At 44.5% G+C, this 27931-nt stretch overlaps 2 protein-coding genes across 5 annotated transcripts in view; one reads left to right on the forward strand and one right to left on the reverse strand.

Annotated features, from left to right (window-relative positions):
- Positions 1-27931, forward strand: part of OLAH (oleoyl-ACP hydrolase) — a 111349-nt gene that overhangs the window by 698 nt on the left and 82720 nt on the right. For 2 of the 3 annotated variants that reach the window (XM_073334092.1, XM_073334094.1), the window contains exons 2-4: positions 12328-12525; positions 14974-15180; positions 18261-18417. In XM_073334092.1, the coding sequence (XP_073190193.1) occupies positions 12523-12525; positions 14974-15180; positions 18261-18417 (367 nt within the window). In that variant the 5' untranslated portion in view covers positions 12328-12522. Of the gene's footprint in view, positions 1-12327; positions 12526-14973; positions 15181-18260; positions 18418-27931 lie in introns of those variants that run through there. The other variant, XM_073334093.1, reaches the window with a different exon arrangement.
- The window catches only part of CROT (carnitine O-octanoyltransferase), a 35510-nt gene continuing 27288 nt past the window's right edge, over positions 19710-27931 (reverse strand). Inside the window, exons 14-17 of one of the 2 annotated variants that reach the window (XM_073334087.1) lie at positions 24171-24249; positions 22714-22807; positions 22427-22546; positions 19710-21960 (exon numbers count right to left, since the gene is read on the reverse strand). In XM_073334087.1, coding sequence (XP_073190188.1) covers positions 21840-21960; positions 22427-22546; positions 22714-22807; positions 24171-24249 — 414 coding nt within the window. In that variant the 3' untranslated portion in view covers positions 19710-21839. Of the gene's footprint in view, positions 21961-22426; positions 22547-22713; positions 22808-24170; positions 24250-27931 lie in introns of those variants that run through there. The other variant, XR_012157567.1, reaches the window with a different exon arrangement.

A 27931-nucleotide genomic window follows, 5' to 3' on the forward strand; every position in this document is an offset into this window, starting at 1 on the left:
GACCCATGGTGGCCCCTGGCAGCACGGCAGGCTGCGCGCCCGCCCTCGGTACCGGGGGGGGGGGGGGGGTTGCCTGGCTTTGGGGCTGCAGTAGGATTAAAAACGAAGGATGGGAGTCTCCCTCCTGACTCAGCGCCTTTAAAAAATGGCTGTTTAGCAGCCTCCCAAGGACCCGGCCTAAATTGCTTGCTGGCTTTCTTCTTCTTGGCTTTGACAAGGCGGTGTGTGTATTTACCTGACTATAAAGTTAACGCTCTTTAAACAAAACATTGGGACTAGTTCAGACTGGTAGCTTGAGACAAGAGGTTTGTTTTTTGGCAAAATGTACTTGTTAGAGATTTTGCTGTACAATGTGGATATTTGTCAGTTCTATGTATGTTCACAACAGTTGAAGCAAGAACCAAGATGGTTTTTAAACTCTTGAGGATGTTTAATTAAAGTCTTTTTTTCTTCATTCAAGCATGTAGCATCTTACAACTTAAGATATAATTTAGTTTCTCCATGTATATGCCAAATTAAAAACAAAAAACAGAAGACCAAAACAATGTCCCTAAGGATAAACAACAGAGTGAAAAGGGCAATTAGAGACAAAACAAATCATTACAAAATTGGAAGTCAGTCCTGTTGAGGAAAATTGAAATGAGCATAAACTGTGGCAAGTAAAGTGTAAACGTATAATTAAGCAGGCAAAAAAAAGAATTTGAAGAGCAACTGCAGAACACACAAAAATAGCACATTTTTTAACTATATCAGAAGCAGGAAGCCTGCCAAACGCTCAGTGGCGCTGCTGAACACTCAAGGAAGAAGAAAAGGAGGACTTGTGGCACCTTAGAGACTAACCAATTTATTTGAGCATAAGCTTTCGTAAGCTACAGCTCACTTCATCGGATGCAAGCTGTAGCTCACGAAAGCTCATGGTCAAATAAATTGGTTAGTCTCTAAGGTGCCACAAGTACTCCTTTTCTTTTTGTGAATACAGACTAACACGGCTGCTACTCAAGGAAGACAATGCCATTGTGAAGAAGCTAAATGAATTCTTTGCATTGATCTCCACTCCAGAGGATGTGAGGGAGGTCCCCACGCTTGAGCCAGTCTTTTTAGGTGACAAATTTGAAGAACTGTCTCAGACTGAGGTGTCAATAAAGGAGGTGTTAGTGCAAATGGGTAAATTTATCAAGACTAAGTCACCAGGACCAGGTGGTAATCCCCCAAGTGTTCTGAAGGAATTTAGACATAAAAGTTTAGAACTACTAACCAGTGCTGGGTTTACAATGGCGCCAGTATTGCCATGGAGCCGGGCCCATGCTCAGAAGGGGGCCTAGCCTACTCCACTTGTACTGCACCCCGAGACCCTGCTGGCTCCCCTGTCCACCACTTGCTCCTCTCAGCCTGCCCGCCGGCTGGCTGAGGGCTCCTCTCTGTCTCCGTCCCCATCCCCACCCCCCTGCTTCTCTCTGCCCACTGGACAGACCCCAGTGCACCTCCGGCTCCGAGCAGTCTCTGCTCCCCACCACCTGTGGGGCCTTTCCGGAGCTGAGCCACCTGGGACTGGTGCAGAAGCCTGGCCGGTCTCAGCCAGTGGGGCAGGACAACGGTGCGGGGTGTGTGTGTGCATTTGTGGAGGGGTCTGGGGTGGGTGCTGGGCATAGTGGGTCTGGGGTCTCTGGCCATAGGGAGTCGGGGGAGTGTTGGGGTCTGTGTGGTGCAACATGGGCCCACCCCCCCGAGGGGAAGGGGTATGCTGGCAGCACAGGGCCAGGTGGGCCACTGTGCGTCTGGCAACTGCCGGGTTGTAAATAGTGCCCTCGTACTGGGCTGGGCATAGTGGGGCTGCCCATGCCATGCCCCATTGCCCCTGGCTGGCCCCTTGCTCTGGGGACTGACTTCCCCATGCCATGCTACATTGCCTCCATGGGGGCCCACAAATGTTTGGCATCAGGCCCACAAAAGGTTAATCTGGCCTGCTACTAACTGGTATATAACCTATTGCTTAAATCATCCTCTATACCAGATGACTGGAAGATTGCTGATGTAATGCAGATTTTTTAAAACAGGCTCCAGAGTTGATCCTGGCAAGCCTAACTTTGGTATCGGGCAAATTGGTTGAAATTATAGTAGAGAACTGAATTACAGACACAGAGATGAACACAATATGTTGGAAAACAGTCAACACAACTTTTGTAAAGGGAAATCATGCCTCACCAATCTACTAGAATTCTTTAGGGTGTCAACAAGCATGTGGATATACTGTACTTGGACTTTCAGAAAGTCCTTGACAGGGTCATAGAATCATAGAAGATTAGGTTTGGAAGAGACCTCAGGAGGTCATCTAGTTCAACCCCCTGTTCAAAGAAGGATCAACCCCAACTACATCATCCCAGCCAGGGCTTTGTCAAGCCAGGCCTCTCCCACACAAAATAAGCAGTCATGGGATAAGAGGGAAAGTCCTCACATGGATCAGTAACTGGTTAAAAGATAGGAAACAAAGGGTAGGAATAAATGGTCAGTTTTCACAGTGGAGAAAGGTAAATAGTGGGGATCTGTACTGGGACCAGTGGTGTTCAACATATTCATAAATGATCTGGAAGAAGGGGTAAACAGTGCAGTGGCAAAATTTGCAGACTATACTCAATTAGATGCCTACTAGATAACATGATGTGAGGGTTAAATTAGATTAGTATGTGCCATGCTGTTGCTGGCAACTGCCATGCTATCCTTGGCCAATCCCACAATTGCTCTGGAGAGCTCCCTGTCTGTTTCTGTCTCTGTCCTCTAATACAGCCTCCCCCTGCCCACTATTTTTGAGGGGTTTGGGGACTCTGTAGTGATATCCGCAAACATTTCATCATGAATTTTCTCTCTTCTCCCCCTCAAGTTAGCCAGCTGCTCAACCATAGATAACAGGCCTGGTCCTTGAGGGTCTGGCTGGCTGGTCAGGTGGTGTGGCTGGGTTTTTTTCCCTATTCCTACAAAGTGGTGATTGTTCATATTCCAGCATTTCTGACTTTGCCTTCCTAAGATTCTTCCCAGTTTTGGAGAAACCTCAGAGATGATAAGTGGTGTGTGCATGAGGAAGGATGCACTGGGATTTTTGTCTATGCAGTATATAATATTTGACTTTGTTGTGGTACTTTGGAGGCTGGGGGTGGAGTTGTGAATTTATGTTCCTAGTCTGGCTTTGCTTTGGAAGTGTTTAAATATTGTTGGAAGAGTTAGCAGAGGGAATCTGGGGGCGAGCTGAGTAGTAATTCCCTCTACATCCCCTTTAGGCTGTCCTGACTCTCAGTGATATTGCATTGAGGCAAAGAACTAGGAGGAAGAGAATGGCCTTATTCAAAAAGGCAAAAGACAGACCAGTGAGATATGCTATGAAGTTACTCATCAAGATGGTCACCCAGAAGTGCTGCAAGAGTTGAAGGGAGTTGCATGCTACACTGGGAGGAATGACCATAATTGAACAATTTTTCAGTTTTAGATTCTGCTTTATCTCCCCTACAGACATAGTGAAAGAGCAGTAGTGGGGGAAAGATAGGGTTCTGCAATGATTTTGTGAAGCATTCGCTCTTCCCAGTCTTTCTCTATGTAAGCCTGCCAAAAGCCATTAGGAGCTTGGCAATCCCAACAGTAAAGCTCTTTTCCTGTAACAATGCATTATTACAGGACACTTTTACCGCAATGGGGAGTGTATAGTCTCTAACTTTCCGGCCATGCAATTTTTCATGTCTACTTCATGTAAACAGAATACTAACTAAACTTCTTTTCCTGTAACCATTTTCTCAATAAACTTTTGTGTTTTGCACAAAATGTATGTTTTATTTTTCAAATCTGCCACATGAAGGTGGTGGGGTAGATGTACCATTTTGAGCTGAGAAGCAGTGTGTGTTTCGGGGGGTGGTGGGAGGGGTGTTCATGGGCAAGACCACGTGACAGGGTGTACCAGCTGGACAGTGGTTCAAGAGGGATTAATCTTACTTTGTGGGCTGAGGAGGTTCTGCTGGGCATGCTCCTGTTGGAACATAGATCTGAAAGGGAGCAGCTCAGCTCATTCAGGGCTAACTGCCAAAGGGAATGGAGATGTTCTCAAGGTTCCTGTGGAAGGACTGCTAGCACTTCAGGATGAGGAGACCAGCCAGACGATGACTACCTACAACCCCCAGGCACCCAACACTGCAGAGGGAGGAGAGGCTGTGGGAACCCCGAGACACAAGTCAAGTAGGAAGTAATCCAGGGGAACTTAATGGGGAATTGGTCATAGAACTGGGGCTTAGCCTGATGTGTTTAGTAGGCCACGCAGTCCTAACCGAGAGGGCAGATTTATGGACTCTGGCCATTAGGCCACAACAACCCCCGCGGCCAGAGCCCTGAGACCCACTTGCCCCTTGCAGCCGGAGCCCCAAGACCCCCTCCCCAACCCTCCCGTGGCCAGAGGACCACCTTGCCCCCCACCCATGTGGCTGGAGCCCTGAGACCCCTTTGTCCCCCTCTTCTCCACCCCTCCCCTCCCCGCACGGTTGGTGTAGTGTGAGAAACTATCTGTAGGAATTTGTTTCATCAGATAGCAGTTTTTCACAATCTTCTACATATGAGTAACTGCTACAGGTAGCAAATTCCTACAGATAGCAGTTTCTCACACTACACCAAAGCCCCAGGGGTCCCCTGGCCCAGCTGCAACCCCTCCCCCGCCCAGGAGTCCCAGGCTGGCCGCCCTTCCGCCCCTCCCCAAGAGGGCTGTTCTATAGACTCTGGCCATTAGGCCACGCCGCCCTGGTAGAAAGGATAGTTATATGGACTCTGGCCTTTAGACCACGTAGTCCGGCATAGGAGGACTATCTTGACGGATCCCCAAACATTAGGCCATACTACCCCGAGACTAGGGGCAGTCATTCAAACTCAGCCATGGGGCCATAATGCCCCTTCACCCCTTCCTCAAAAGGTGACGGAGTGTACCAGCCCTGCAACAGACACACGGGGAAGGGAAAGGAAAATAGTTAGATGGGTGTGTGCCCTCTGTGGCACGGGTCTAAAAAAGCTGATAATCAGGGCTTTAGCAAAAGACAGAGGCTGACGGCTTGGTTGAAATAGCTGCCATTCTGGAAATATGTATGGGGGCTGAATGGCCAGCATGGGCTGAGGGACGCAGAGAGGTGGGGACCTCACAGTCAGAAAGGCTCCTAACTCACATTGTGCCAGCAATGCCCCTTTGCCATGTACATTGGCCAAACCGGACAGTCTCTACGTGAAAGAATAAATGCACACAAAGCTGACATCAGGAATTATAACATTCAAAAACTAGTAGAAGAACACTTTAATCTCTCCAGTCACTCAATAACAGACCTAAAAGTGGCAATTCTTCAACAACAAAACTTCAAAAACAGACTCCAACTTGAAGCTGCAGAACTGGAATTAATTTGCAAACTGGATACAATCAGATTCGGCCTGAATAGAGACTGGGAGTGGTTGGGTCATTAGAAAACCTCAACTTAATTTCCCCAATACTAATTTCTCCCTACTGTTACTCACACCTTCTTGTCAACTGTCTGTAATGGGCCACTCTCTTACCACTTCAAAAGTTATTTTTCCTCCCTTGGTATCCTGCTGTTAATTGATTTATCTCATTAGACTGACTTCACACTTAGTAAAGCAACCCCCCATCCTTTCATGTATTTATACCTGCTCCTGTATTTTCACTCCATGCATCCAATAAAGTGGGTTCTAGCCCACAAAAGCTTATGCCCAAATAAATTTGTTAGTCTCTAAGGTGCTACAAGGACTCTGTTTTTGGTTACACTCTGAATGTGGCCCTGAGACCTGAATATTAGTTTGTCTCGTGAGGTGCCGGCAGGTTTGTGCCCACCCCCTCAGTCTGTGGGGGCAGCCTAGAGAGGGCCGCTTCAGCTCCCTGCAGAGCAGGTCTATCCTTAGGTGACTGGGAAGGAAAGCATCCCAAGGTCACCAATCTAGATCCTTTGGAAGGGGTACCCTGGGCCTAATGGTAAGCCCAGGGGTCCAAAAAGGCCATTGCGCAGGGGGTTGCTACTGTGGCTGCCAAGCTGCATGCACGTCCCTTTGGTGCCTGCTTGACCTGTGCTGACTGCACCTTGAATAGTAGGAGTCTCTATCGGACTCTAAAGAGCCTGAGGGCGAAGACCATGGCAGTGCCAAGGTGCCATGGATTGGCCATCGGTGCCTCAAAGAAGCAGCAGGGGACTGGTGCCGCAACGATCTTGCTGATGACCGGCGCCAACCGTTTGGTGAAGGAGACCAGTGCCGGCTATAGGCTTCGGCGCTCTGGTGCCGATGTGTGCTCAGTGCCAGGGAGATGGAGCATGGCGCTGCTGGTGCCAGGCATGTTCCCGCTGAGCACAATGCTGGGGAATGATGTGGCGGTGGCGATCGGGAGCAGTGCCGGGCACGATGCTGGTCCGGCGGCTGAGAGCACCACATCATTGTGGGCTTGCCTCTGGATGGTGCTGGTCTCACCAGAACTGGAGACTTGTCCCTGATGACCGGGGGCTGGGCTGCAGTCATCTCTAGGAGCTCCCTTGCGGCCTCAAAAGCGTCTGGGGTGGAGGGTGGCTCCAATACCTCCACCTGGCACTGCCTTTGACAGTGCCTTCTGTGGTGCCGGAGTCGACAGCGCCGACTCTTGCTGCCTTGGAGCTGGATCGTTGCATGGGTTCTGCGAAGTGTCCCCTGGCAGTCTGGGAGCTCTGTGAGGGGAGCATCCGCTCTCAGGCTTTTTGCACTTGTGAGGCACTGGAGAAATGGAGCATTGCCAGGGTGCTGCGCCTTGTTGTGGTGCTGAGAATTGCTGGTGCCGAGGGTCTCCTGCAGTAGAGTCCTTCCTCAGCACCGAATTGTGAACTGACAGTGGAGTGCTCCGCACTGAGGCGCTCAGTCCCAAGCCATGGTGGTTCGCAGGCACTGGGCAAAGTGCGGATTCCCTGAGCAGCTGCCTCAAACAGAAATCCCACTCCTTGTTGGTCCTGGGTTTAAACGCCCTGCAGATCTTGCAGCGCTCGGACCAATGTACTTTCCCCAGACACCTCAGACAAGTTGTTGGGGATCACTATTTGGCATAGGCTTAAAGCCTTGGGCTTGTGGCATGCCCCAGAGCCCCGAAAGGGGTGAGGAGATGGGAACTATCCTGCTCACACCCTCTATAATAACTAACTATAACTATGCTAATACTACAACTACAAAACAATAAACCAAGAAGAACAAGTATCTAGGCTAAGGGAGCACTTGTGAAGCAAGCAAGAGACTGTTCCAACGCTGCCATGGATGGTAAGAAGGAACTGAAGGAGGGTCAAGTCGGCAGGTTCATATATTGAGCGCCATAAAGGCACCACTCCAGGGGTTCCCTAGCCATTCCGACAGGAGCTGCTAAGGGAAAAAGTTTCTGATGACCATGCACGTGGCGCGTGCACACCTGATTGGAATCAATGTGAACAAGCACGTGAAGAAGAACAGGTACATTTCCCACAATGTGATAATATCAGCAGCCTACCTGCTGGGCGTACACAACACAACAGTGGACAACCTCAGCTGCAAGTTCCCACTCTACCACGAATGGGAAATAAATTCGATGTCCTACACGACATATTCCAGCAATGAGGGACACCGACAGTAGACCTGATCGTTACTTACCAGAACAAAAACTGGTTTCAGAGTAACAGCCGTGTTAGTCTGTATTCGCAAAAAGAAAAGGAGTGCCACAAGAACAAAAACTGTCTTCAGTACTGCTCCAGAGTGGGGATTGGACAATGCTCCATGGGGGATGCTTTCCTCTTCCCATGGGACAAGGGTCTTCTTTACACCTTTCCCCCCATTCCCTCTAATACTGAAAGTCCTATTGAAAGTGAAAAGAGAGAAAGCAAACATCCCACCTTGTTCCCACCTGGCCCAGGCAGATGTGGCACCCTAACCTGTCACAACTGACACTATGTCCACCGATTACTCTTCTGATAACTCCATACCTGCTATCGCAGAACGAGAGACACACACTCCTTCCCAATCTGTGGATTCTTCGACTCAAAGCCTGGCTCCCTAGTGGTTCCAGCACATAGAGAAATCTTGCTCTGAAGAAGTACAGGAGATGTTATTACACAGTAGAAAAGGAGCTACTCGTCTTACCTACCTACAAAAATGGAAAAGATTTCAAATCTGGTGTCAGCCCAAAAGCATCACCCTACCAGTAGTCCTGGACTACCTATTGATTCTCAAGAAATCGGGTCTCTCTATTTGCTCGCTAAAGGTTCACCTAGCAGCAACTGCAACCTTCCACCAGCAAGTAGAAGGATATTCAATCTTACCTCTTCATGGTCAGATGAGAAGTTTGAAAGGCATAGCGATCCTCCTTCCCCAACCCAGACTTCCCACTCCTCAATGGGATCTCAACCTAGTGTTCAAAGGACTGACTAGACCACCATTTGAACCCATGGCCACTTGTTCATTAACTCACCTTTCAGTGAAGATGGTGTTCCTGATCCCTATCCTTCTTGCGGAGATAATGGTGGAGATAGCGGCCCTGCTGGCACGTCCCCCCTTCATTGTGTTCTTCCCCAACAAAGTCACTTTTAGACCATATCCAAAATTCACTCCTAAGGTGACTTCCGCTTTTCATATAAATCAACTTATTCAATTTCCAACCTTTTATCCCAAACCTCATCAGGATAATAGGGAAACCATCCTCCATATGCTTGACATGAGGAGAGCCTTGGCCTTCTATTTGGACAGAACAAGAGCTTTCAGAAAATCTCAGAGACTCTTTCTCTCTGTTTCAGATACAGTAACTCCTCACTTAATGTTGTCTCAGTTAACGTCATTTCATTGCTGATCTATTAGAGAACATGTGCAATGCTCCCTTATGACGTTGTTTGGAAGCCACCTGCTTTGTCCACTGCTTGCAGGATGAGCAGCCCATTGGAGCTAGCTGGTAGGGGCTTGGAACCAGGGTGGGCTGGCAGCCTCCCTATCAGCTCCCCTAAGTTCCCTGTGTGGCAGCCACCCAGCAGGCTATCAAGTGCTGGGCAGTTCAGGTGTCCCTCCCCCACTGCCCTGTGTTGCTTCTGCCCTCTCCCGGGAGCCTCCTGCTTGCTATGCATCAGGGTTGGGGGAAAGAGGGATGCTGATGTCAGGATGTCACCCTCCCCCGGCTCCTGTACCGCATCTCCACAGAGCAGTGGGGAGTGTGCGGGGGTGGGGAACACGACAGGGCTCAGAACGGAGGGAGCTTGCTGGCAGCAGCTGCTGTCTCAACTTGCTGATATACTTAAAAAGGCAGTGTACTTAGAGTGGAGTCAGCATACTTAAAGCGGCAATGTGTGTCTGTCTCACACATTCTGGTTCCTTCCCCACTCTGAACTCTAGGGTACAGATGTGGAGACCTGCATGAAAGACCCCCTAAGCTTATTCTTACCAGCTTAGGTTAAAACTTCCCCAAGGTGCAAACTTTGCCTTGTCCTTGAACAGTATGCTGCCACCACCAAGTGATTTAGACAAAGACCAGGGAAAGGACCACTTGAAGTCCTATTCCCCTACACCCTCTTTCCTGGGGAAGGCTTGATGATAATATCCTCACCAATTGGTACAGGTAAACACAAACCCAAACCCTTGGACCTTAAGAACAATGAAAAATCAATCAGGTTTTTAAAAGACGAATTTATTTTATTTGTTTGTTTGGTAAAAGAATCACCTCTCAAATCAGGATGGTAAATACTTTACAGGGTAGTCAGATTCAGAACACAGAGAATCCCTTTAGGCAAAACCTGAAGTTACAAAAAGACATAAAAACAGGAATACACATTCCCTCCAGCACAGCAAATTTCACAAGCCAAAAAAACAAAAGAAAATCTAATACATTTTCTAGCTAGATTACTTACTAACTTTACAGGAGTTGGAAGGCTTGCATCCTTGATCTGTTCCCGGCAAAGTTATCACACAGACAGACAAGCCTTCCCCCCCGCCCCTGTCCAGATTTGAAAGAATCTTGTCCCCTCATGGGCCATTTTGGGTCAGGTGCCAGCGAGGTTACCTTAGCTTCTTAACCCTTTACAAGTGAAAGGATTTTGCCTCTGGCCAGGAGGGATTTTATAGCACTGTATACAGAAAGGTGGTTACCCTTCCCTGTATGACACATGCACACACACGGTGTCTCTCTGTCTCACACATCCATGCACCACCTGGCACTTTGGAAAGTGGAGGGAGTGGTGTACTCCAGTGGGATAGCATGGGTTCATCATCATGTTCAGTTTCTGCAGGGAATGTTTGCAGCCACTGCCATGCATCTATTGTGTCTCCTCCCTCCATTCGTGCTGCCTTATAGAGTATGAGGCTACATTAACAATGTGTTAACCCTTGAGGGCTCAGCTGAGTGTTAGTTCATCATTTAGCACCAAGGCATTCCCTGGGAAATATCTCACCCTCTGACTCCACCACCTCAACCAAGCTTCACAATCATCATTGCTGTGTACAGTATTAAATTGTTTGTTTAAAACTTATACTGTGTGTGTGCGTGTATATATAATGTCTTTTGTCTAGCAAAAATTTTTTCCCTAGAACTTAACCACCACCGCCCATTTACATTAATTCTTATGGGAAATTGGATTCAGTTAACATCATTTTGCTTAAAGTAGCATTTTTCAGGAACATTACTACAATGTTAAGCGAGGAGTTACTGTAGGTCAAAACATACAGCGATTTCAGCTCAAAGACTCTCCAAATAGGTCTCAAGCTGTATCAAGCTCTGTTACCAGATGTGTAACATTGCACCCCCATCTTCAATATGCATGCATTCTAAGTCTCCTCTTCCATCGCCTTCTCCAAGGATATCCCTGTATTAGAAATCTGCAGAGCAGCTACCTGGGTATCGGCACATACCTTTGCAGAACATTATGCCATCCTTGGGGACTAGGCTGCACATGCCAGATTTGGTGCCATAGTGATATAATCTATAACGGACTTGACTCCAAAGCCCCAGCCTCTAGGGGTGGGCACTGATCAGGAGTCACCTACAGTGGAGCACCCATAGGAGGAAGTTACTCACCTTGTGCAGTTACGATGGTTCTTCGAGATGTGTGCCCCTATGGGTGCTCCACAACCCACCCTCCTCCCCTCAACTTTGGAGTTCTTGGCATTGATTCTGCCAAGAGAAGGAACTGAGGAGGGTTGCCCGTGCATGCTGGCTAACCTTGTGGCAGGCGAGGAGCAGTGCATGTGCGGTCTGAATGGACACTGCCACCAAAGTTCTCTGATCAGCAGCACAGGGATGCACACACCTACAGTGGAGCACCCATAGGGGGGACACATCTTGAAGAATCATCATTACTGCATAAGGTGAGTAACTTCCTCTTCTTAACTGTACTTACTGCTCATTCCTTCCTCATGTTTCCTTATGGAGAGCCCTCTGCAAAGTCCAGTGAAATGGAACAATGCTCTAGAGGCAGCTGATTCCCTTTCCATGCAGGAGGAGAAGATCCATGCATGGACATTGGAAATACAATCCAAGCCTGTATTAACCCTGTAAAATGTTTTGGATTCAATTTGTATGCAAGATGCTAATAATACATACTACTGTTTTATCTTAGCCACAGGTAAGTACAATGAATCAAGCCAAGCATCACTCAAAGAGGCAGACAGGAAGATAACCTTTCAAAATATTATTTATACAAAGACAAATGGGTACATAGCATTGCAGACAAAGATGGGCAAGACTTTGCTCCAAGGAACTTACCATCTAAATAACATATCTAATTTTTAAATAATGATAATGAAGTGTCAGAAAAATTCTGTTAACGTTTACCAGGAATCACGGGTTTGACATGCTGATTGTCTGTCTGCATATACAGTAATGATAATTGTACTGTAATTTAATTTGAAAAAAAACTTTAAAGCAGGATTGCTTTTGTATGCAGATCAAGAACATCAGAAGTGACTATTGATATTTAGTGCTTAACTTGAGACTCTTAAAGGGGCCTAACTTACAGAAAGTGTTGAACACCCACCCTCTGGTAATCAAACCCTTTAAGGGGATCTGAAGCTGGGCACCCAAAATCACCATTACTTTTGAAAAATTGGCTTTATGTTAAAACTGGTGTGAAGTAGAACTAGCAAAAATTTCAGTGTTTCCAAACTAGTTTTTTTACTCTGTTAATTTTTGAAACTCACAAAACGGCCAAGATCATGGTGGTACTGAACTCAAATGGCAAAACTCACATTGATTTAAATGGGAGCAGGATTGGGCCCATTGCTAGTTCTCTGTACATTGTTTTATGCTCTGTCAGAATTCTCCTAAAAATTGATCAGATGTTACTATTTCAATTATAGGAACTATTTGGTGGCAACATAGCATTCAAAGAAGTGATGTTTAACTATCCAACTTGACCAGATGTTCAAGTGCTTCAAGGCTTGAATATTAATGTAGAAAAGGGACAGACCCTGGTGCTCATAGGCAGCAGTGCCTGTGGAAATAGCACTGTTATTCTATTGCTTGAGAGATTCTATGATCCTCTTGGTGAAGAAATGGTAAGTGATTCCTTGTGAGAACCTGATTAAATGTTAACGTATCTATCCCATTCTTGTTAATATAATAGAATGTAATAGGTGATTTTTTGAATTGTTTGTGAAGATTAAGGGGAGGCACTAGTGAATTTTTAGGGTTCTGTATATATAATCATAGCAACGGTAGGCAGAGTGCAAAATCTTCCTTACCTCAAAATGACAGGGGAAGTGTGGAAACACAATCTATGAATGAAAATTGCAACCAGGGCTTCATCCAAAGTCGACTGAAGTCAGTGGAAAGACTCCCATTTAATTCAGTGGGATTTGGATATGGCTAATGAATTATTAAAAATCCATAAATGTTTAATTAGTAATGCAGATACTTCTTTTGTGACCGGGGTAGTCTGTCCCTTTAAGATTAGTTGGGCCTATGGGTCAGCCCATCCTTCTCTCATGGTATGGCACCTTAAGATTTTGGAGGTCTGTTGCATGCAAAGGCCTAGGAAATAGCAGCTATTGGTAGAGAGGAAGTGGCCTCAGGAATTGGTAGGATTTGGGAGGGAAAACACGATTACTTCTTTCTTTATGGAACCTGGACAAGGAGCTTTGAAGAGTGGGCAGGGCAAGGCTCCCCTCTCTCTCACGGCCAGTAGTGATGAGCTTTAGGAAGGGGATCAGCATACGTGCTGCCTTCTACCTCATAGCAAGAGACACACCAGCAGGAGGAGCCTGCCTGCTGAATCTTGAAAGCCTAAATGTGAAAAGACTGGGGGTGGGGAGGCAGCTAAAGGAGAAGCTGGCTGAGGCCCTGCAGCTGGCCTGATGTACAACCCAGCTCCAGGAGGACGGCTGAGGGTTCCTGCCTTGAGGAGAGAGTCAAGTACCGGGAGAAGGGCTCAGGCCTCCTGAATGTGGGCAGGCTGAAGCCTGCCTGGGCTCTTATATGGACCCTGACCCTGTGTGAAAAGAGACCAAAGAAGTGATTGCACTCTGTGAAAAGAGTGGTAATGGTGGGGGGGGGGGGTTGTTTTAAGTAATTTGGTTTGAGTAATTGATTGGAAGAACCCAAGCAGGCGCTGAGGATAGCACCCTGTCCCATTTACACTATCCCAATATAAATCCATCTCCATCCTGTGTCTTAAAACTATGGGCAGCAGGGAAGTATGGTGTTTTTGATCCTCTTACTTTTAAAGAGCCATTTAACCCAGTGTCTAAGTCAGATTCAAGACTCACGGACTTTGTCAGACCACTCTGTTTATTAGCAAAGCGCTTTGCCAATGCACCCAGATATATGTGAGCCCCCTGCAAAAGCTCAAGCTAACTTATTTATACGGATAAGCCAAAGCCAGTTTAACATAGGAGACAAAAGGAAGCAGAAACTGACAAATATACATACATATCTTATTTGCATACCAACATTTACCAGTCTCCTAGCTCAGTAGGAGCTCTAAGTTAATTAGTTTGACGACCCATTATCTCACGCTCCTTAATGTTTCTCTTCCTGACAACTATATTTCAACAAACCTTTCAAGCAGCATTTCTTTAATGAATTATAATTTCAATATAATTCATTCTACTTTCACATCAGATACCATCAGGATGGATGCTTCCTAAATGCTTACAATAATCTGGGTTTGGAATAAATGCAAGGTGAACAAAAAGCCTCACACTACCTACTTAACATTTATAAAGCACTTTTATATTAATTTTTATGACAGCACTATTGTTTACCACCATGATGCTCTGGAATTTTATCAGATTTTGGTATTTTGATTTTTTTGGCACTTTGATGTAGGTAATGAGTATTTTAGATGTCTATCATCAGCTTTCAGTGACCATACAAAATTGCTATATCTAATAAAGACTGTTATACCCCTCTGTGTCAAAGGGAACTTTTTCAAACTGGCTATTATTTATAAAGCACCCTGCCCCAAAGCTAAGAGCTTGACTACATGGGAAAGTTTTATACTAGTATAGTTAAACTGGTGTAACTGCCTGTGTGAACACTGAGTGCCTTTTTGCAGTTCAGCTTGTGTGGCTTTGGAAGGGGTTTAAGCTAAACCATAAAAAGCCACTGTGTGTCCACGTGGGGCGTTATGACGGTATAACTAAAGTGGCTTACATTCAGACCATAGCTTATTCTGCTGTAACTTTCCCTTGCCCAAAGGCTGTAATTTTACTCTGTTTTGTAGGGTTTGCTTTGTGTATCTTTTTTTTTTAATTAATATGCAAAGTGTTAGCAAGAATAAAGCTCATGATTGGAAAGCTAGTCTAAGGAAGTGGGATTGGAGATTTGAATTGCCTTCTTTGAGGAGATGGCCTTACAGATAAACTGAAGCCACCAAAATCATTGTATATTTTGCAAAGAATTGGTAATATTTGCTATACAGAATGGAAAAGTTGATACTGTGATATTTTTCATGTAAGCCAAAGCCTCACTGCATCTGAAATTTAAATATTCTTACTTTTTAGCTGCTGGATGGCCAAAATGCAAAGGTATTAACTATCCAATGGCTTAGAGCTCAGATTGGTATAGTCTCACAAGAACCAATCCTATTTGTTTGCTGTATTGCTGAGAACATTGCATATGGAAATAACAGCAGGGAGGTATTACATGACGATATTGTAAAGGCAACCACAGCAGCCAACATATATTCCTTCATTGAATCTCTACCAAATGTAAGTTAAACCTTTGTTTCGTAAGGAAAATAAAAATGGGTTGTGACCTTTTATGCTTCTCTGGGATGTAAAAATATCTAAAGGTTTGGGTTTTTTCCATACTTATTTATAACATTAGAAATTCAAGTCTTGTTTACCCTGTTGTTGTTTTTTTCTGGAAGACTCTAGACAAGCGGAGAACTAGAAGGTTTTAAGTGAAATCTGAGTAACAGAGGAGGGAAGCGCTTTTAATTGACTTCTTAAAATATTTTTTTTGTTTTTTGTTACCCCCTATTTTTCTCAAACATTCAAACAATCTTTGTTAAGGATTCAGTTAAGGGCTCAGAAAACTGACGATCTAAACTGAAGTAATCCTAGGGATCCTTGCTAAACCTGGCAATCCAAGAAGACTTGACTTTCAGATATTTCTAAGATTACAACAACAAAAAAGAGAGCAGGTCTTCCTTATACAGTCGCAAGAAATACCCCGCCCCCCCCCAAAAAAGCCCAACTTTTACAGGTCACCTTTAAATTCCATTGTGAAGAATCTGTCCCTAGACCTGCAATTTCCTGAAGCTATATAATGAAATATTGTAACAAGATGATCTCAGAACATCTAAAGCAACATTTTTTTTCTTCAGATGTTCTAAATTAAGCAGCAAGATGTAGTGTGTATCCCACATTACTATGCCCTCCAACCAGAGTTTGCATTAGTGTGGATTGAATGAACCAAGCTTTACTCTACGTTCACAGCCCCCCACTCCACCAGCCACATGAGCAGTGAGGAGGAGAAGCTGCAGCACCTCTCAGGGCTGCTGTTGTGCTTCCCCAAGACACGTCCCTTAGACTCCCCAGAAGCACAATCAGAGCCTCGGAACATGCTGATATTAGGGTGTATGCTCACCCTAATATCAGCAACGTTCTGTTCAGGTCACAACACTCCTCCAATCATGGAGTCCTAGAGCATCATCCCCAACCCTACTCCTTTCCCCACAGAAGAATGGCTAGAGTGACAAACTACACAGTGCCCATGTCTATATATCTCTATGGCAGCCAGCAGGTTCGGGCTAGTACTATAGAAAGTATCTCTGTAGCTACAGTCCTCCAGAATTCTAATCAGAGTAGTGGATCTGAGAATTGAATCAGGAAATTGAAGCAGCTACTGTGGAGTATGGGAGAAGGTGCTAGAAATCAGGAGTCTCCTGTGTAATCCGGGAGACTGGGCAGCTCTGCCACGTTTATTTCTGTGAAATTTTAAGTCTGTTTTGACAATTCTTTTTTTCACTGTACTCTTTGCTTCCTTTTTTCCATACTTCCCAAGAATGATCATGGCTGCCAATCAAATCTGCTATAGCTCTTGATACACTGAATTGCTTGTGGCATCATCAGTACAATTTGGCCAATGAGGTACAGTTATTACCAACCCAAAATCATGAGTCAGGCGTCCCCCTAAATCATGAGATTGGCTTAAAAATCATGATTTAAAATAAATTCCAGGTTCTTTTTGTTTGCTTTCCTATTTTTGTGCCTTTACGATGCATTTGGGTCTCATTTTCAAGCTTTTTTTTCCCAGCAATGAAGGCCAGACACTCTCATTTAAAAAAAGCCAAACTAAACCAAACAACTCTGTGAGAATCTCATCTTAATCACTTTTCTCCAGGAGCTTGGGCTTTAAGAAAAACAATCATCACAAGACGTGCCATGTTTCTGAGTTACTCACGTAAAACAACAGGGAATTTCTTAACGAAGGGTGAGGCACTAACATCCTTGGAGATGTTAATTTTGCATTAAGCCACAGTGAGCATAAGCATAATGCAAACTTTTCTAATCTATTCTCAATGGGTACACAACTTCAGAGTTCTAATTGAGAAATTTATTTTTTTAACTTCTGTATGGGAAAAAAAAATAGCTTGAAAGAAGGCTAGAAATGTCACTTTGGGAACTGTATAAGATAAAACAGAATAAAGCATTCTTATTCCAGAATAAATGTGTCCACATGGTGAGTTGTACCAATATAACTCTGATATAAATATACCAGTATAAATTTCCCCATGTAGACAAGCCCTACATTTTCACTTGTAACCCCTATTTTAGTCATTTTCCCCTTTGTGGTGAAGACAATGCAATTGGGTACACCGCACAATTCCTGGGACTAAAATAGGAGGAGTTTTGTAGGTCATGAGTCTGGTACGGTAGGAGAGGTGTGGAAACTTTTGCCACCCCCCAAATGCTCTCTGCATAATACACCCAACAAGTAATATTTGTTTGCCAGGAAAGATTTGATGTTTTCAACTCTCACAATTGTATTGCAAATCTTTCAGTATTTGTTCTTGATCTTTTAAGGTCCAGCTTCTGGAATCATGCAATTATGTGAAAATTCAGCTGTCATATTTTTAGAAAAAAAGAAAAAGGAGAAAAAAAAAAAGCTTCTAGCTTCCATGGGTGGGGAGAACAGCTTGAAAATGTGACCAAGTGCACCCTAAATGCTCAGAAACCTCCTGACAAAAAACCTCCCAATATTACTGAAAAATCTCATGATCAAGATTTTTGACCACTTGGAGTTGGCAATATTGAGATGTGGCCCACTGCTGTCAAGACAGGTTTCTATGTTGTTTTAAGGTGAACTTAATGCTTGTGAAAGATATCAGCCTGACTTCCTTAGAACAATGGCAATGCAAGCTTTCCATCACTTCTTAAAACTGTCCTAGAGGAACCACTGAGGTTTGGTCAGTTGCTGTGACCCTACAATACTTGGTCACTCTGCCAAGACTGCCAACAAGGGTGCAAGCTGTGATGATGATTTTGGTGACATGGACACCTATGCACTAGCAATTGGCCAGAGACAACCACATTAGTTCAAAAGTTCAAACATTCATCAATATTAACAGCTCTCACTCATCATCAACACAGGCTAGATTTAAACCAGGAAGCTATACATTCATCCCATTGAGCTATCCAGCCTCACATTTCTCACTGGTATATTTTAATTAAATTGTAAAATATCAGATTAGATACCTCACTTACCGACAGTTGTATGGGGTTTCTTTGCACTACATTTTTAATTTATTTGTCAAGTATGTTCTGCTTTGGTAATTGAACAGGTTGTCCAAGAAGCACTGGATAAAGCAAGACAAGGTTGCACCTGTATTGTAATAGCTCATCACCTGTCCACTGTCCAGAATGCTGACAAGATAGCAGTAATCCAGAATGGAAGGATTGTAGAACAAGGAACACATCAGCAACTCTTGGCTGAAAGAGGTGTCTACTATTCTTAGTTCAGTAGTTTTCAAACTTTTTTTTTCTGGGGATCCAGTTGAAGGGCAAATGGTTGGGGTGTGGGCTGCAGGGTGGGGCCAGGGATAAATGGTGAAGGAGGGGGTTTGGGCTGGGGCTGAGGGGTTTGGGCTGCAGGAAGAGGTTCTGGGTTGGGGGGGGCAGGCTCAAGGCTGGGGCAGGGGATTGTGGGGCGGGTTTACCTCCAGCGGCTCCTGGTCAACAGCACAGCCGGGGTGAGGGAGGCAGGTTCCCACCTGTCCCGGCACCGCAGACTGCGCTGCGCCCCAGAAGCAGCCAGCAACATGTCCGGCTCCTAAGTGGAGGTGCACAAGTGGCTCTCCATGGCTCTTGCCTGCAGGCACTGCTCCCCCCAGCTCCCATTGGCTGGTTCCCGGCCAATGGGAGTGCAGAGCTGGTGCAACACACAGATCCCTGTGGCCCCCCTGCTGGCTGCATCCAGGGCACAGTACAGTGTCAGAGCAGGTAGGCCCTAACCTGCCTTAGTTAGGCAGCACTGCCGCCGGGACTTTTAACATCCCGGTCGGCGATGCTGACCAGAGCCACTGGGTCACTGAGGAAGGTGATCCAGTGCTTTACATGCTGCAATCCAGTACTGGGTCGTGACCCAAACTATGAAAAAAATAAAACTGCTCTAGTTAATGTTCAAGCTGAACTATGAAACATGAATTAAAGGCAGTGCCATGTTTCTGAAGTGTGATGGTACATTTGTTTCAGTACTTTACAAATTACAGTATTACCAATCAGTCTTAGTATCTTTGTTTTAGGAAAGGCCTGTAAACAGAAGAGGTCCTGTTAAACCCTGGAAATCCAAGAAACACTGAGCTAAGCATATACCAAAGTCCTCAATTATTTTATAATCTAAACATTTAGGCCGGCAGCTCCAGCCACTAAGAGTTCTGTTATTAGCTCTGTCGCTGTCTTAACCTGTTGTCACAACCTGGCCCTGTTTCCCTCTGGATGGACACAAGTTTGTTGTGAATGGATCTGACTCCTAAATCCTATGTGCTTCTAAGCCCCCCTGGGTTGGGTAGTGACTGATCACTGTTCCTAGCTCTGGATCTCTCCGGCACACTGCCTGGTACAGACCTTGTATATGTCACTCTTCCTGGACAGGGGGACTGCAATCTGGCCACCTAAACCTCAGAACCAGTGCCCCAGCTCTCCCAAGCCTCCTGTTGCCTTCTGAGTGCTCTGGTTTTCTAGTTTTCAGGGACAACCTGGCAGCAAAGCAATGAACACAGGCTTAGCAAAGGAATTCTTAACCACAACCACTTTATTCTTGAATTTAAAAGCACAAGCAAATTACAGATCTATGGAAATCAACAAACAGTCCTGAACGCAATCCCCCTGGTCCAATCTGACCCTGGCTGGGAGTCCTGGTTCTGGTCAGCGTCCTCAGGCAGATAATCTGCTGCCGTCACTCTCTCCAGCAAGTTCTGCTTACAGGTGTGAAGGGTATGGTCTTTTGTTAGCAAAGCAGCTACCTTTTCAAAATTGTCTCTATCCCATTTCTATCCATGTGTTTTGGCTGGTGAAGTTCCCAGCTTCATTCCCCACACCTCCCCCAACTTGTATAGATAGTCAAAGTCAATGGCCTTGCTGATAGAAACCCATTTTTCCAGAAAGGAAAAGCCATTCAACATTGATGGCTCTCACTGTTTACCCTTTTGAGGTGTCCCATAATCTAGCATGAGCACAGAACGTCTACAACAGCCTGATCTTGTCAAGATTAGATTGGTTTTCAACACCACCTGGATTTCTTAACCCAGTATGGAAGTTACAGTCCAATAACAGTTGCAGTAAAGGTTACAATCACAAAATAGATTCACAAAACATGAAGTTTACAATTTGACCGGGATAAACACTCAATCTGTTACACCAAGTATTCTAGCAATTGTAGTGTCTGCTTGCAAACAACATATGGGTATGAACATATCACAGTGGTCTAACGAATAGGCACTGAACTGAATGTAAGAAGGACCTGGGTTCTGCTCATGCCTGATTGTTGATCTGCTGTATAAACTTTGGCAAGTCATACACCTCGCTTTCTACACAACCATTTTGTCTGTTTTGACTAACTCCTCAGAGCAGGGATAGTCTCTTCTAATGTTTATTTTAGAGCACTTAGAAAAAATTGGCTATTAAAGAGTAAGTTAGTGTCAATGTTAACTAAAGTGATGCTAACTGCAGCTTTGTAATATGGTACCTAGCACAATGAGGTTTTGATCTCAGTGAGAATTCTAGTTGCTCTACTGTAATACAAACAATAATAATTCCTGACTTCTCCAAGGGCCCTAATACCTCCAGAAGGGCAAACAGTGGGGATTTTAGAATCTCTGCTAAGTCTGTTTCATCCTCTGTACACAAGAAACTCCCCTTTTAGAAAGTTTGGTTGAAATGCATCAAGCAGTATAGATATAAACAAATCAACCGACATGAAACGAACTTTTTGGACTGTTTTATTTCTAAAAGAAGAAATTACAAAGTTTATCAAACAAAAGTCTTCTTTAAAATCCAAAGAAGGCTTAAAATCCTGAGAGTTTTATCAGACTATACTTAGTGCCAGCTCTAAATTTGCACTTTATTTCTGTGGAGCAGCAGTGATATTTGTAGTTATTTCATCACAAGTATGTCATCCATTGGAAACTTGCAAGTAGCCATCCTAGTTTTGTCTCTTTATTTTGAAAAGGAACCATCTTGAAATTAAAAGTATTTTTCAAACTATAGTGCCCTCAGTCTTCACCTGAGAAACTAGTCTTTATTCACGAATAAGCTCTTGATTTGAAATCATCCCAATGGTGAAAATGGAAGACAGCTAATAATAAAAATCATAACTTGAAGAGTCTATTGTTCTAATATTTCTCCTTGATTCTTTCACAAATGAAAAATCATAAAAACTGTCACCAATGTCCATTGCAAAAGCATCATCATGTGTTAGCACTGGAATGGTTACTCTGAACTACAGAATAAGTGCACCACAGAAATAAACTTCACCGGATTATCACATACTTTATCAGCTACCATTAGGAAGATTATAAAAACAAGCCATCACAAATTCTCCAGTTTCCAAAAATCATGATAGTCTGATACATTTGCATTGTTGAGGCATTGTTTAATATTGCATAGTTCTACACTGATCATTTGCCATAGTTTGCATTGTTGGTGCAAATGGATATATTATTCTTAAAAGAAACTTGCATTGCTGCTGCAGTAAATCTCTTAAAATGGACAGGTTTTGCATTAGTTCTGCTTAGCGTCTGTGCTGAAGTATCATTAAGTGTTCTACATAGAGTTTAATGCTCTTTGTGACAAGCATTTCATTTAGCAAGTGCCACATACAATAATGCACAATATGTGAAGGCACAGTAATGTCACTATCAACTCTACAGATGGGCTGTGGCCATTAGTTGTATCATGTCCTGAAGAGACTGGAACAAGTTCTTACACAGCATTTCTGCATCGGTCTCTGGGCATGATTTCCAGGCAGTGCAGGTCACAACAATTCTATCAGTACAAAGGTTAACTAGTTATTTTAGATCATGAACTTTATGCACATCATCCCCACACAAACTGTAAAATTATTCGCTGAAATTTTGAAACACGGGTGTCTAAATTGGGCACCTAAATAACATTGTATTGATTTTCAAAGCATCAAAACATCCAGAGCTCCCACTGACTTCAGTAGGACATGCAGGTATTCAGCAATTCTGAAAATCAGGCCACTGTAGTTTAGATGTTGAGATGGATTTAGGTACCTAACTTTAATCACTTACATTTGTTGTCCAATATCTTCCTTTACTGCAACTAGCTTTAAGATTCTGGATATTCTCTCTCTCTCTCCCTCCTATTAGCCTTTACCTTTGTGATACTGATACAATCGGGCAACGTAAAAATGGGGAAGTTCAGATAACAGCTTTACAGTTTTCTTCTGAGTGATGCCAGGCCCAAGAAGGTAAGAATATATCCTTACCTGTCATCTCTGATTCTATAGAAAAAGCCATAGCCATGATGTATCATGGGGACAGCAGCTCCACCAATGTTAGTGTAGCCAACCAGGCTAGTGGAAAGCACAAAATTTCCACCTCCCCCACTGTAAAGTAAAAAAAAGCAAATTGTTTGATTTAAATTAGTATTAAAAAGTGGAGCTAAGAAATACATCATTATTGGGATCAAGAGATTGGCAAGATGAAGGCAAATGTGATAAACCCATCACCACCCAGAGGTTTGACTTGCAAATAGGACAAGACTAATAATTACCTTCTAGTGAATGCAGGGTCTGTGAAGAGTTCTGGCACAGGGAGTCCTTCCTCTTTTGCTATAAGTAGGAGACCCAGAAGATGACGGTCAAATCCTGTCAAGACAAACAAGAAACGTCATCACTGAGAGAAATGTCTAGTTCTTCCTGGTCTGGACAATGGGAATTTCAAATGCTGGACCCAGAACAGATCATGGGAGAGTCCTAAAAAGAAAGGGATCCAGACTGAAGCACCCTGAAGCCATCTCCAAAATGTGGTGTCCAAAGAGGCCTTTGCATTCAGCCTACAATGGAGATAAAATACAAAGAGTTTACCTCATTACTAGCCCCATCCAGCTCCCTTGAGAAACATCTCCCCTATCACGCCAGGAGGCAACCAGTACCATCTGGGAACGGGCCCAAATGATCGAGAGCACAGACATGCTTTTCTGCACATGATCTGTTCTGACACTCCCTTCATCCATCTAGCAATGGATGCTTTGAAGGCCACAGCACTCTAGTTGAGTCCATCATACAGATGGAAAAGACTATCAAGAGCCCGCAAGCTGGGCTACTGAAAGGCTGTATCTAGAAAGGATGAGATTTCAGACTAGGCAAAACCTATTGTGCTGCACACACCCCAGAAATCTACTTTGGGCTTCTGCTAGGTCTGGGTGGCTTTTCAGGCTTGGTGCCTGGCTAAGAAAACTAAAAATTATTGCTGCTGAGCATGTAGTCACTTAAGCTAACCTGTAGGAAATACTGAGGAGACTGGGATACTGCCCAAGCCGTGCCCTTAATGGAAGTTAGGTGCCTAGCCTCAGGCCAGCACCATCAGCTGCTCCTCTTCTATATTCTGTGTGGGTCTTGACCTGGTAGGCATGCTCTAAGGTGGCCTCTGAGCATGCCAACCAGATCAGGTCATGAGCTAGGCTGGGGGCACAGCTAGTTTGAGCGTCCCACCAGGGCTTAGGTGCTGAGCAGGCTGATGGCGTCAGGATTTAGGCAGCTGTGTGCATGCCCAGCAGTGGATTTTCAGGCACCCGGGAGAGTTTACCACAGAACTTAGGCACTTACAGGGTTAGGCAGCAGCTGAGCTGGGTTTTGAGGATCTAAATCTTGGATTCAGGCACCTCCATGGCAGTTAGGTGCTTAAGTCCCTTTGTAGATCTAGCCCCAGGGCACTGGAGTCGCTTAAACGTCCATGATTAGGACCCTCGCTCTTGCTCTCCTCCACCCCACCCCACCCAGGCACCACTCCCCCTTGCAGGGAGAAGAGAGGCAACACGTAAGCTAGAAGGAAATGCCAAGGGATATAAAAAGGCAGGGGCTCCCAGCAGAAATTCAAGATATTTCTGTTCCCGTGGGTGGTCTTAGATTATTCAGACTGACCCAGTAAGGAGCCAGAGAAATCATATTAGCACAAAGTAAAACTCCTTTTTCAGGCACAAGAGAAAATTAGTCGTTAGAAAGAAAATACCTTTTCCATTCTCGCACTCTTTCATCATCTTGTTGTGCTTTGCAAATGCCTTTAGCATCTGTTGCTGCCGTTTATGAGACTGTGTTAAATAAGAAAAACAAAACCAACCCAGTTGAATATTACACCAAGAGACACAGATAAGCAAGTTCCTTCCTTCCACAAGCTTTAGAGCTTAAGAAGAGACAAAAATGTAGGAGCATGGAAAAGCTACATTTGTGCCTTATGTCTCTCTCATTTTTTCAAATTCCCTGTGATTTATTTTTTTCTTGAACGCTGTTTCTTGCACATGAGTTCTTGATAATTTGTTTCCTAGGTCTTAGCCAGTCACCTTCTGTGCAGAACAGTTTTCTAAACCTTAAGCCCTTTCTCTCTTTTTCCCCACAAATGACAGAAACTGAAGGAATTGAAAATGGTCACTTTAAACTAAAGAGATTAAATACAATGGCTTTCCTACACTAGCACCAACTTAGAAATACATCAGACAGTAGCAAACATGACTGCATTTCACAGACATGGAACTGCATGTGGAAATTGCAAAGTGAAAAGAGAAAGCCATTCGGAAATACTGAAGTGTCTCACTTCATTGCTCTTAAATTAAACACACGTAGCAACTAGATGCACAAGGAGGGCTTAAGCACCAAAGTAGCAGGCAGCTAAGTCCAATATATGGCTGCCACTGGCATTCACAAAACCACTGTTCAGCTGCTGCCTAATCCTATAAGCACCTAAGTTTCCATCAGTGAAGTCCTTAGACGGAGGGGGAGCCTGGCCAAACCTGAGAGGTGCTGTGACCCCATGCGCCAGGTTGCAATGCCCAGAGAGAGGAGCCAGGCCCAACCCCATGGGACAGGAGCCAAGTTGCCACTGTGGGGGAGTGCTTGGTCTCCAAACCCCTCACAACCACCACTCGCAGTGGTAATTTTTTTGGAAGGGTGGGGAGGACTCAGTTTCAGATTTTGCCTCAAGCACCAAAAACCTCTGTATGGCCCTGACTATGCATTCCCTTGCTTATCTCGCCTGGGGGCCCAATCCCATAGGCATGCTCAGAGACCACCTTATAGCACGCCTACCGTAGCCGACTCCGCACAAAATTACACTGATGGTGCCCCTCCCGCATGATACCCCATAGTTAGAGTACTCATCCAGCACATAGGGAACCCGGGTTCAAATCCCAGCTCCCAGCTGATTCAGAGCAGGGACTTGAACCCAGTTCTCCCACATGAGTGCCCTAACCACTGGGCAGTGGGTTAGTCTGCAGTGGTCTCCCAATTTCTGCTGTTGAAGCTGTTCCACTATCATTGGGCCTGAGAGACAGAGAATGATTCTACAGCCTGGTGGTTCCACGTTCCAGTCCCTGCTCCACTAAATATTTAAGTCTTTCATACAAGTGGAATAGCTTCAACAGGAGACACTGAGAAAGCCACAGCCCAGTGCTAGGGGCACTCACCTAGGAGATGGAAAAACTGGGTTCAGGTCAGGCACAGCAGGGATCCAAACCCAGGATCCAAATCCACATCTTGGTAAGTGCCTTAACCACTGGGCATGGGGGAAGAGGGGCACCACTGTTCTTCGGAAAGGGCTGATCTAGCCTAGGTGCCTAACTCCAGGAGAGAATTCATGGCTGAATCCCAAGCAGAGACTGGCACACAACTCCCTTTGAGGAGCGGTGTATAGGCCACAGCCCTCACCTCAGCATTCCCTACTGGCTAGTTTATGCAGTGCTCAGCTAAGCATGCTAGCACCTGTGAATCAATTTTTTCGGCACCTAGCTCTCTTCACACACTGTAGAGGGAGCCTGGACGCCTAAATTGGAGTTTGGAGCGTTGCAGTGCTCTAGTCCCCCTTGTGAATCTAGCCCAGAGGTGTCGCTGTCCAGGTTAGTGAGACACTGAAAAGAGCTGCCATAAAGCTGAGTGTTACAGATTAAAAGGGGAGTAGACTGAGCTTTTAAATGGATGAGCACTAGGGAAGCTCTTAGCTTTATTACGTTATTAAAGATTGTCAGATAGACTGGCTCACTGCTAGGTCCCAACTCAATCTGCCTAGGCAAAGCTCTGTTAATGTCAATGGAGGATCAGATTGCAGGATCCAGGCCTAAGCTGTTGTAGTTAACAATGAGTAAATACAGAAATATAATAAAATACAGGGGGCAAAAGACAACAGCATTAGTAGAAGGAATTTACTGAAAGAAGAACAGAGAGGAGTAAGAACAAATAGCTAGAGATTTTAAAAAGTGTTTTGAGAAAAAAGAAAAGGAGTACTTGTGGCACCTTACAGACTAACAAATTTATTTGAGCATAAGCTTGCGTGAGCTACAGCTCACTTCATTGGATGCATTCAGTGTTTTGAGAAAGAATACTATCAAATTATATCAGAGGACAGAAAAATAAGAGAACCAATGGGCCCATTAATATGATAGCAAAGCAAGGTTAACTTGGTTATTGAAAAATAATGACTTCTTTGCATCAGCAGAATATTGGCAATGCATCCATAAGAACGGCCATACTGGGTCAGACCAATGGTCCATCTAGCCCAGTATCCTGTCTTGTGACAGCAGCCAGTGTCAGGTGCCCCAGAGGGGATGAACAGAACAGGCAATCACTAAGTGATCATCCTCTGCTGCCTACTTCCAGTTCCTTGAAAACAGAGGCTAGGAACATTCAGAGCATGGGGTTGAATCCCAGCCCATCCTGGCTAATAGCCATTGATGGACCTATCCTCCAGGAACTTAACTAGTTTCACAGATGGATTGCGTGTTGTGTGAAGAAGTACTTCTTTTTGTTTATTTTGAACTTGCTGACTGATGTACTTCTGAGTATTAATGAGAAAAGACTGGAAAAAACTGAGTTTATTGAAACAATGGAACAGCTATTTAGCTGTCATGTAAAATGAGGGGTTACTTTCATGGATTATATGAAATTAGGAGTAAGTCAAGGAGCTGGAACTGTTCAGTTACTTTTAGAAAATCTTTTCATACAAGACAGGTGTCATGTGACTGGAAAACAGTTCAAATGTTTGCAAGAGAGGGTTCTAGGAAAGAGGCTGAAAATGACAGATATGTATCTTTAACAACTATATAAAGAAAAGCTAGAAATTACACTTTAAAAATGCATTTGAAAAAGTTCAGTTCAGGAGTGAGACAGCACGGATTTGTGAGAGGAGAGTAACTTCAGAATAATCTAATTAGTTTTCCAACAATTATTGGTTTAGACAGATGAGAAAAATTAGGGTCAATATACCAGGTCTTTCTGAAAGCTTTTGACAATGCGATGGGGTGAGCAACTGCAAAAACACTCTAAACACTGTTTGACTCTAGTGATAAGTACCCCAACTGCATTTCTCTGGTCTTTACTTACTCTTCCCAGTGCAGAATTGCCCATTTGTAAGAACTTTTCCCCCAGCATGCATTTTCTGGAGCTGGCCCTTTAAATTTGGCAAAGGCAAACAGCTGTAGCCCTGACCGGGTTAGTTTGCAAATGGCTGCTGCAGCTTTCTGTTATTCAGTTAGTAAGTACATGTTGTTTTGTACACTCTCTCATGGGTTGGATAATAAGTGTAAGGGTAAAGTTAAGCCAGCCAGGGGTCAGGAAAGAATTTTTCATTGATCATGCTCTCTCCTTCCTCTAGCTAGCTATAGGTTTGTTTGTTTGCCAATTAGTGTTGTTGCCCCATCATCATGGTTTTAAAAGTACAAGAGTTTTGATTATGTTTAACCACAGATTTTAGAGAGAGAAATTCTACTAGTTAGTCTATTCTCCTGG

Source organism: Lepidochelys kempii, chromosome 2 (assembly GCF_965140265.1).
Source record: "Lepidochelys kempii isolate rLepKem1 chromosome 2, rLepKem1.hap2, whole genome shotgun sequence".
NCBI lineage: Eukaryota > Metazoa > Chordata > Testudines > Cheloniidae > Lepidochelys > Lepidochelys kempii.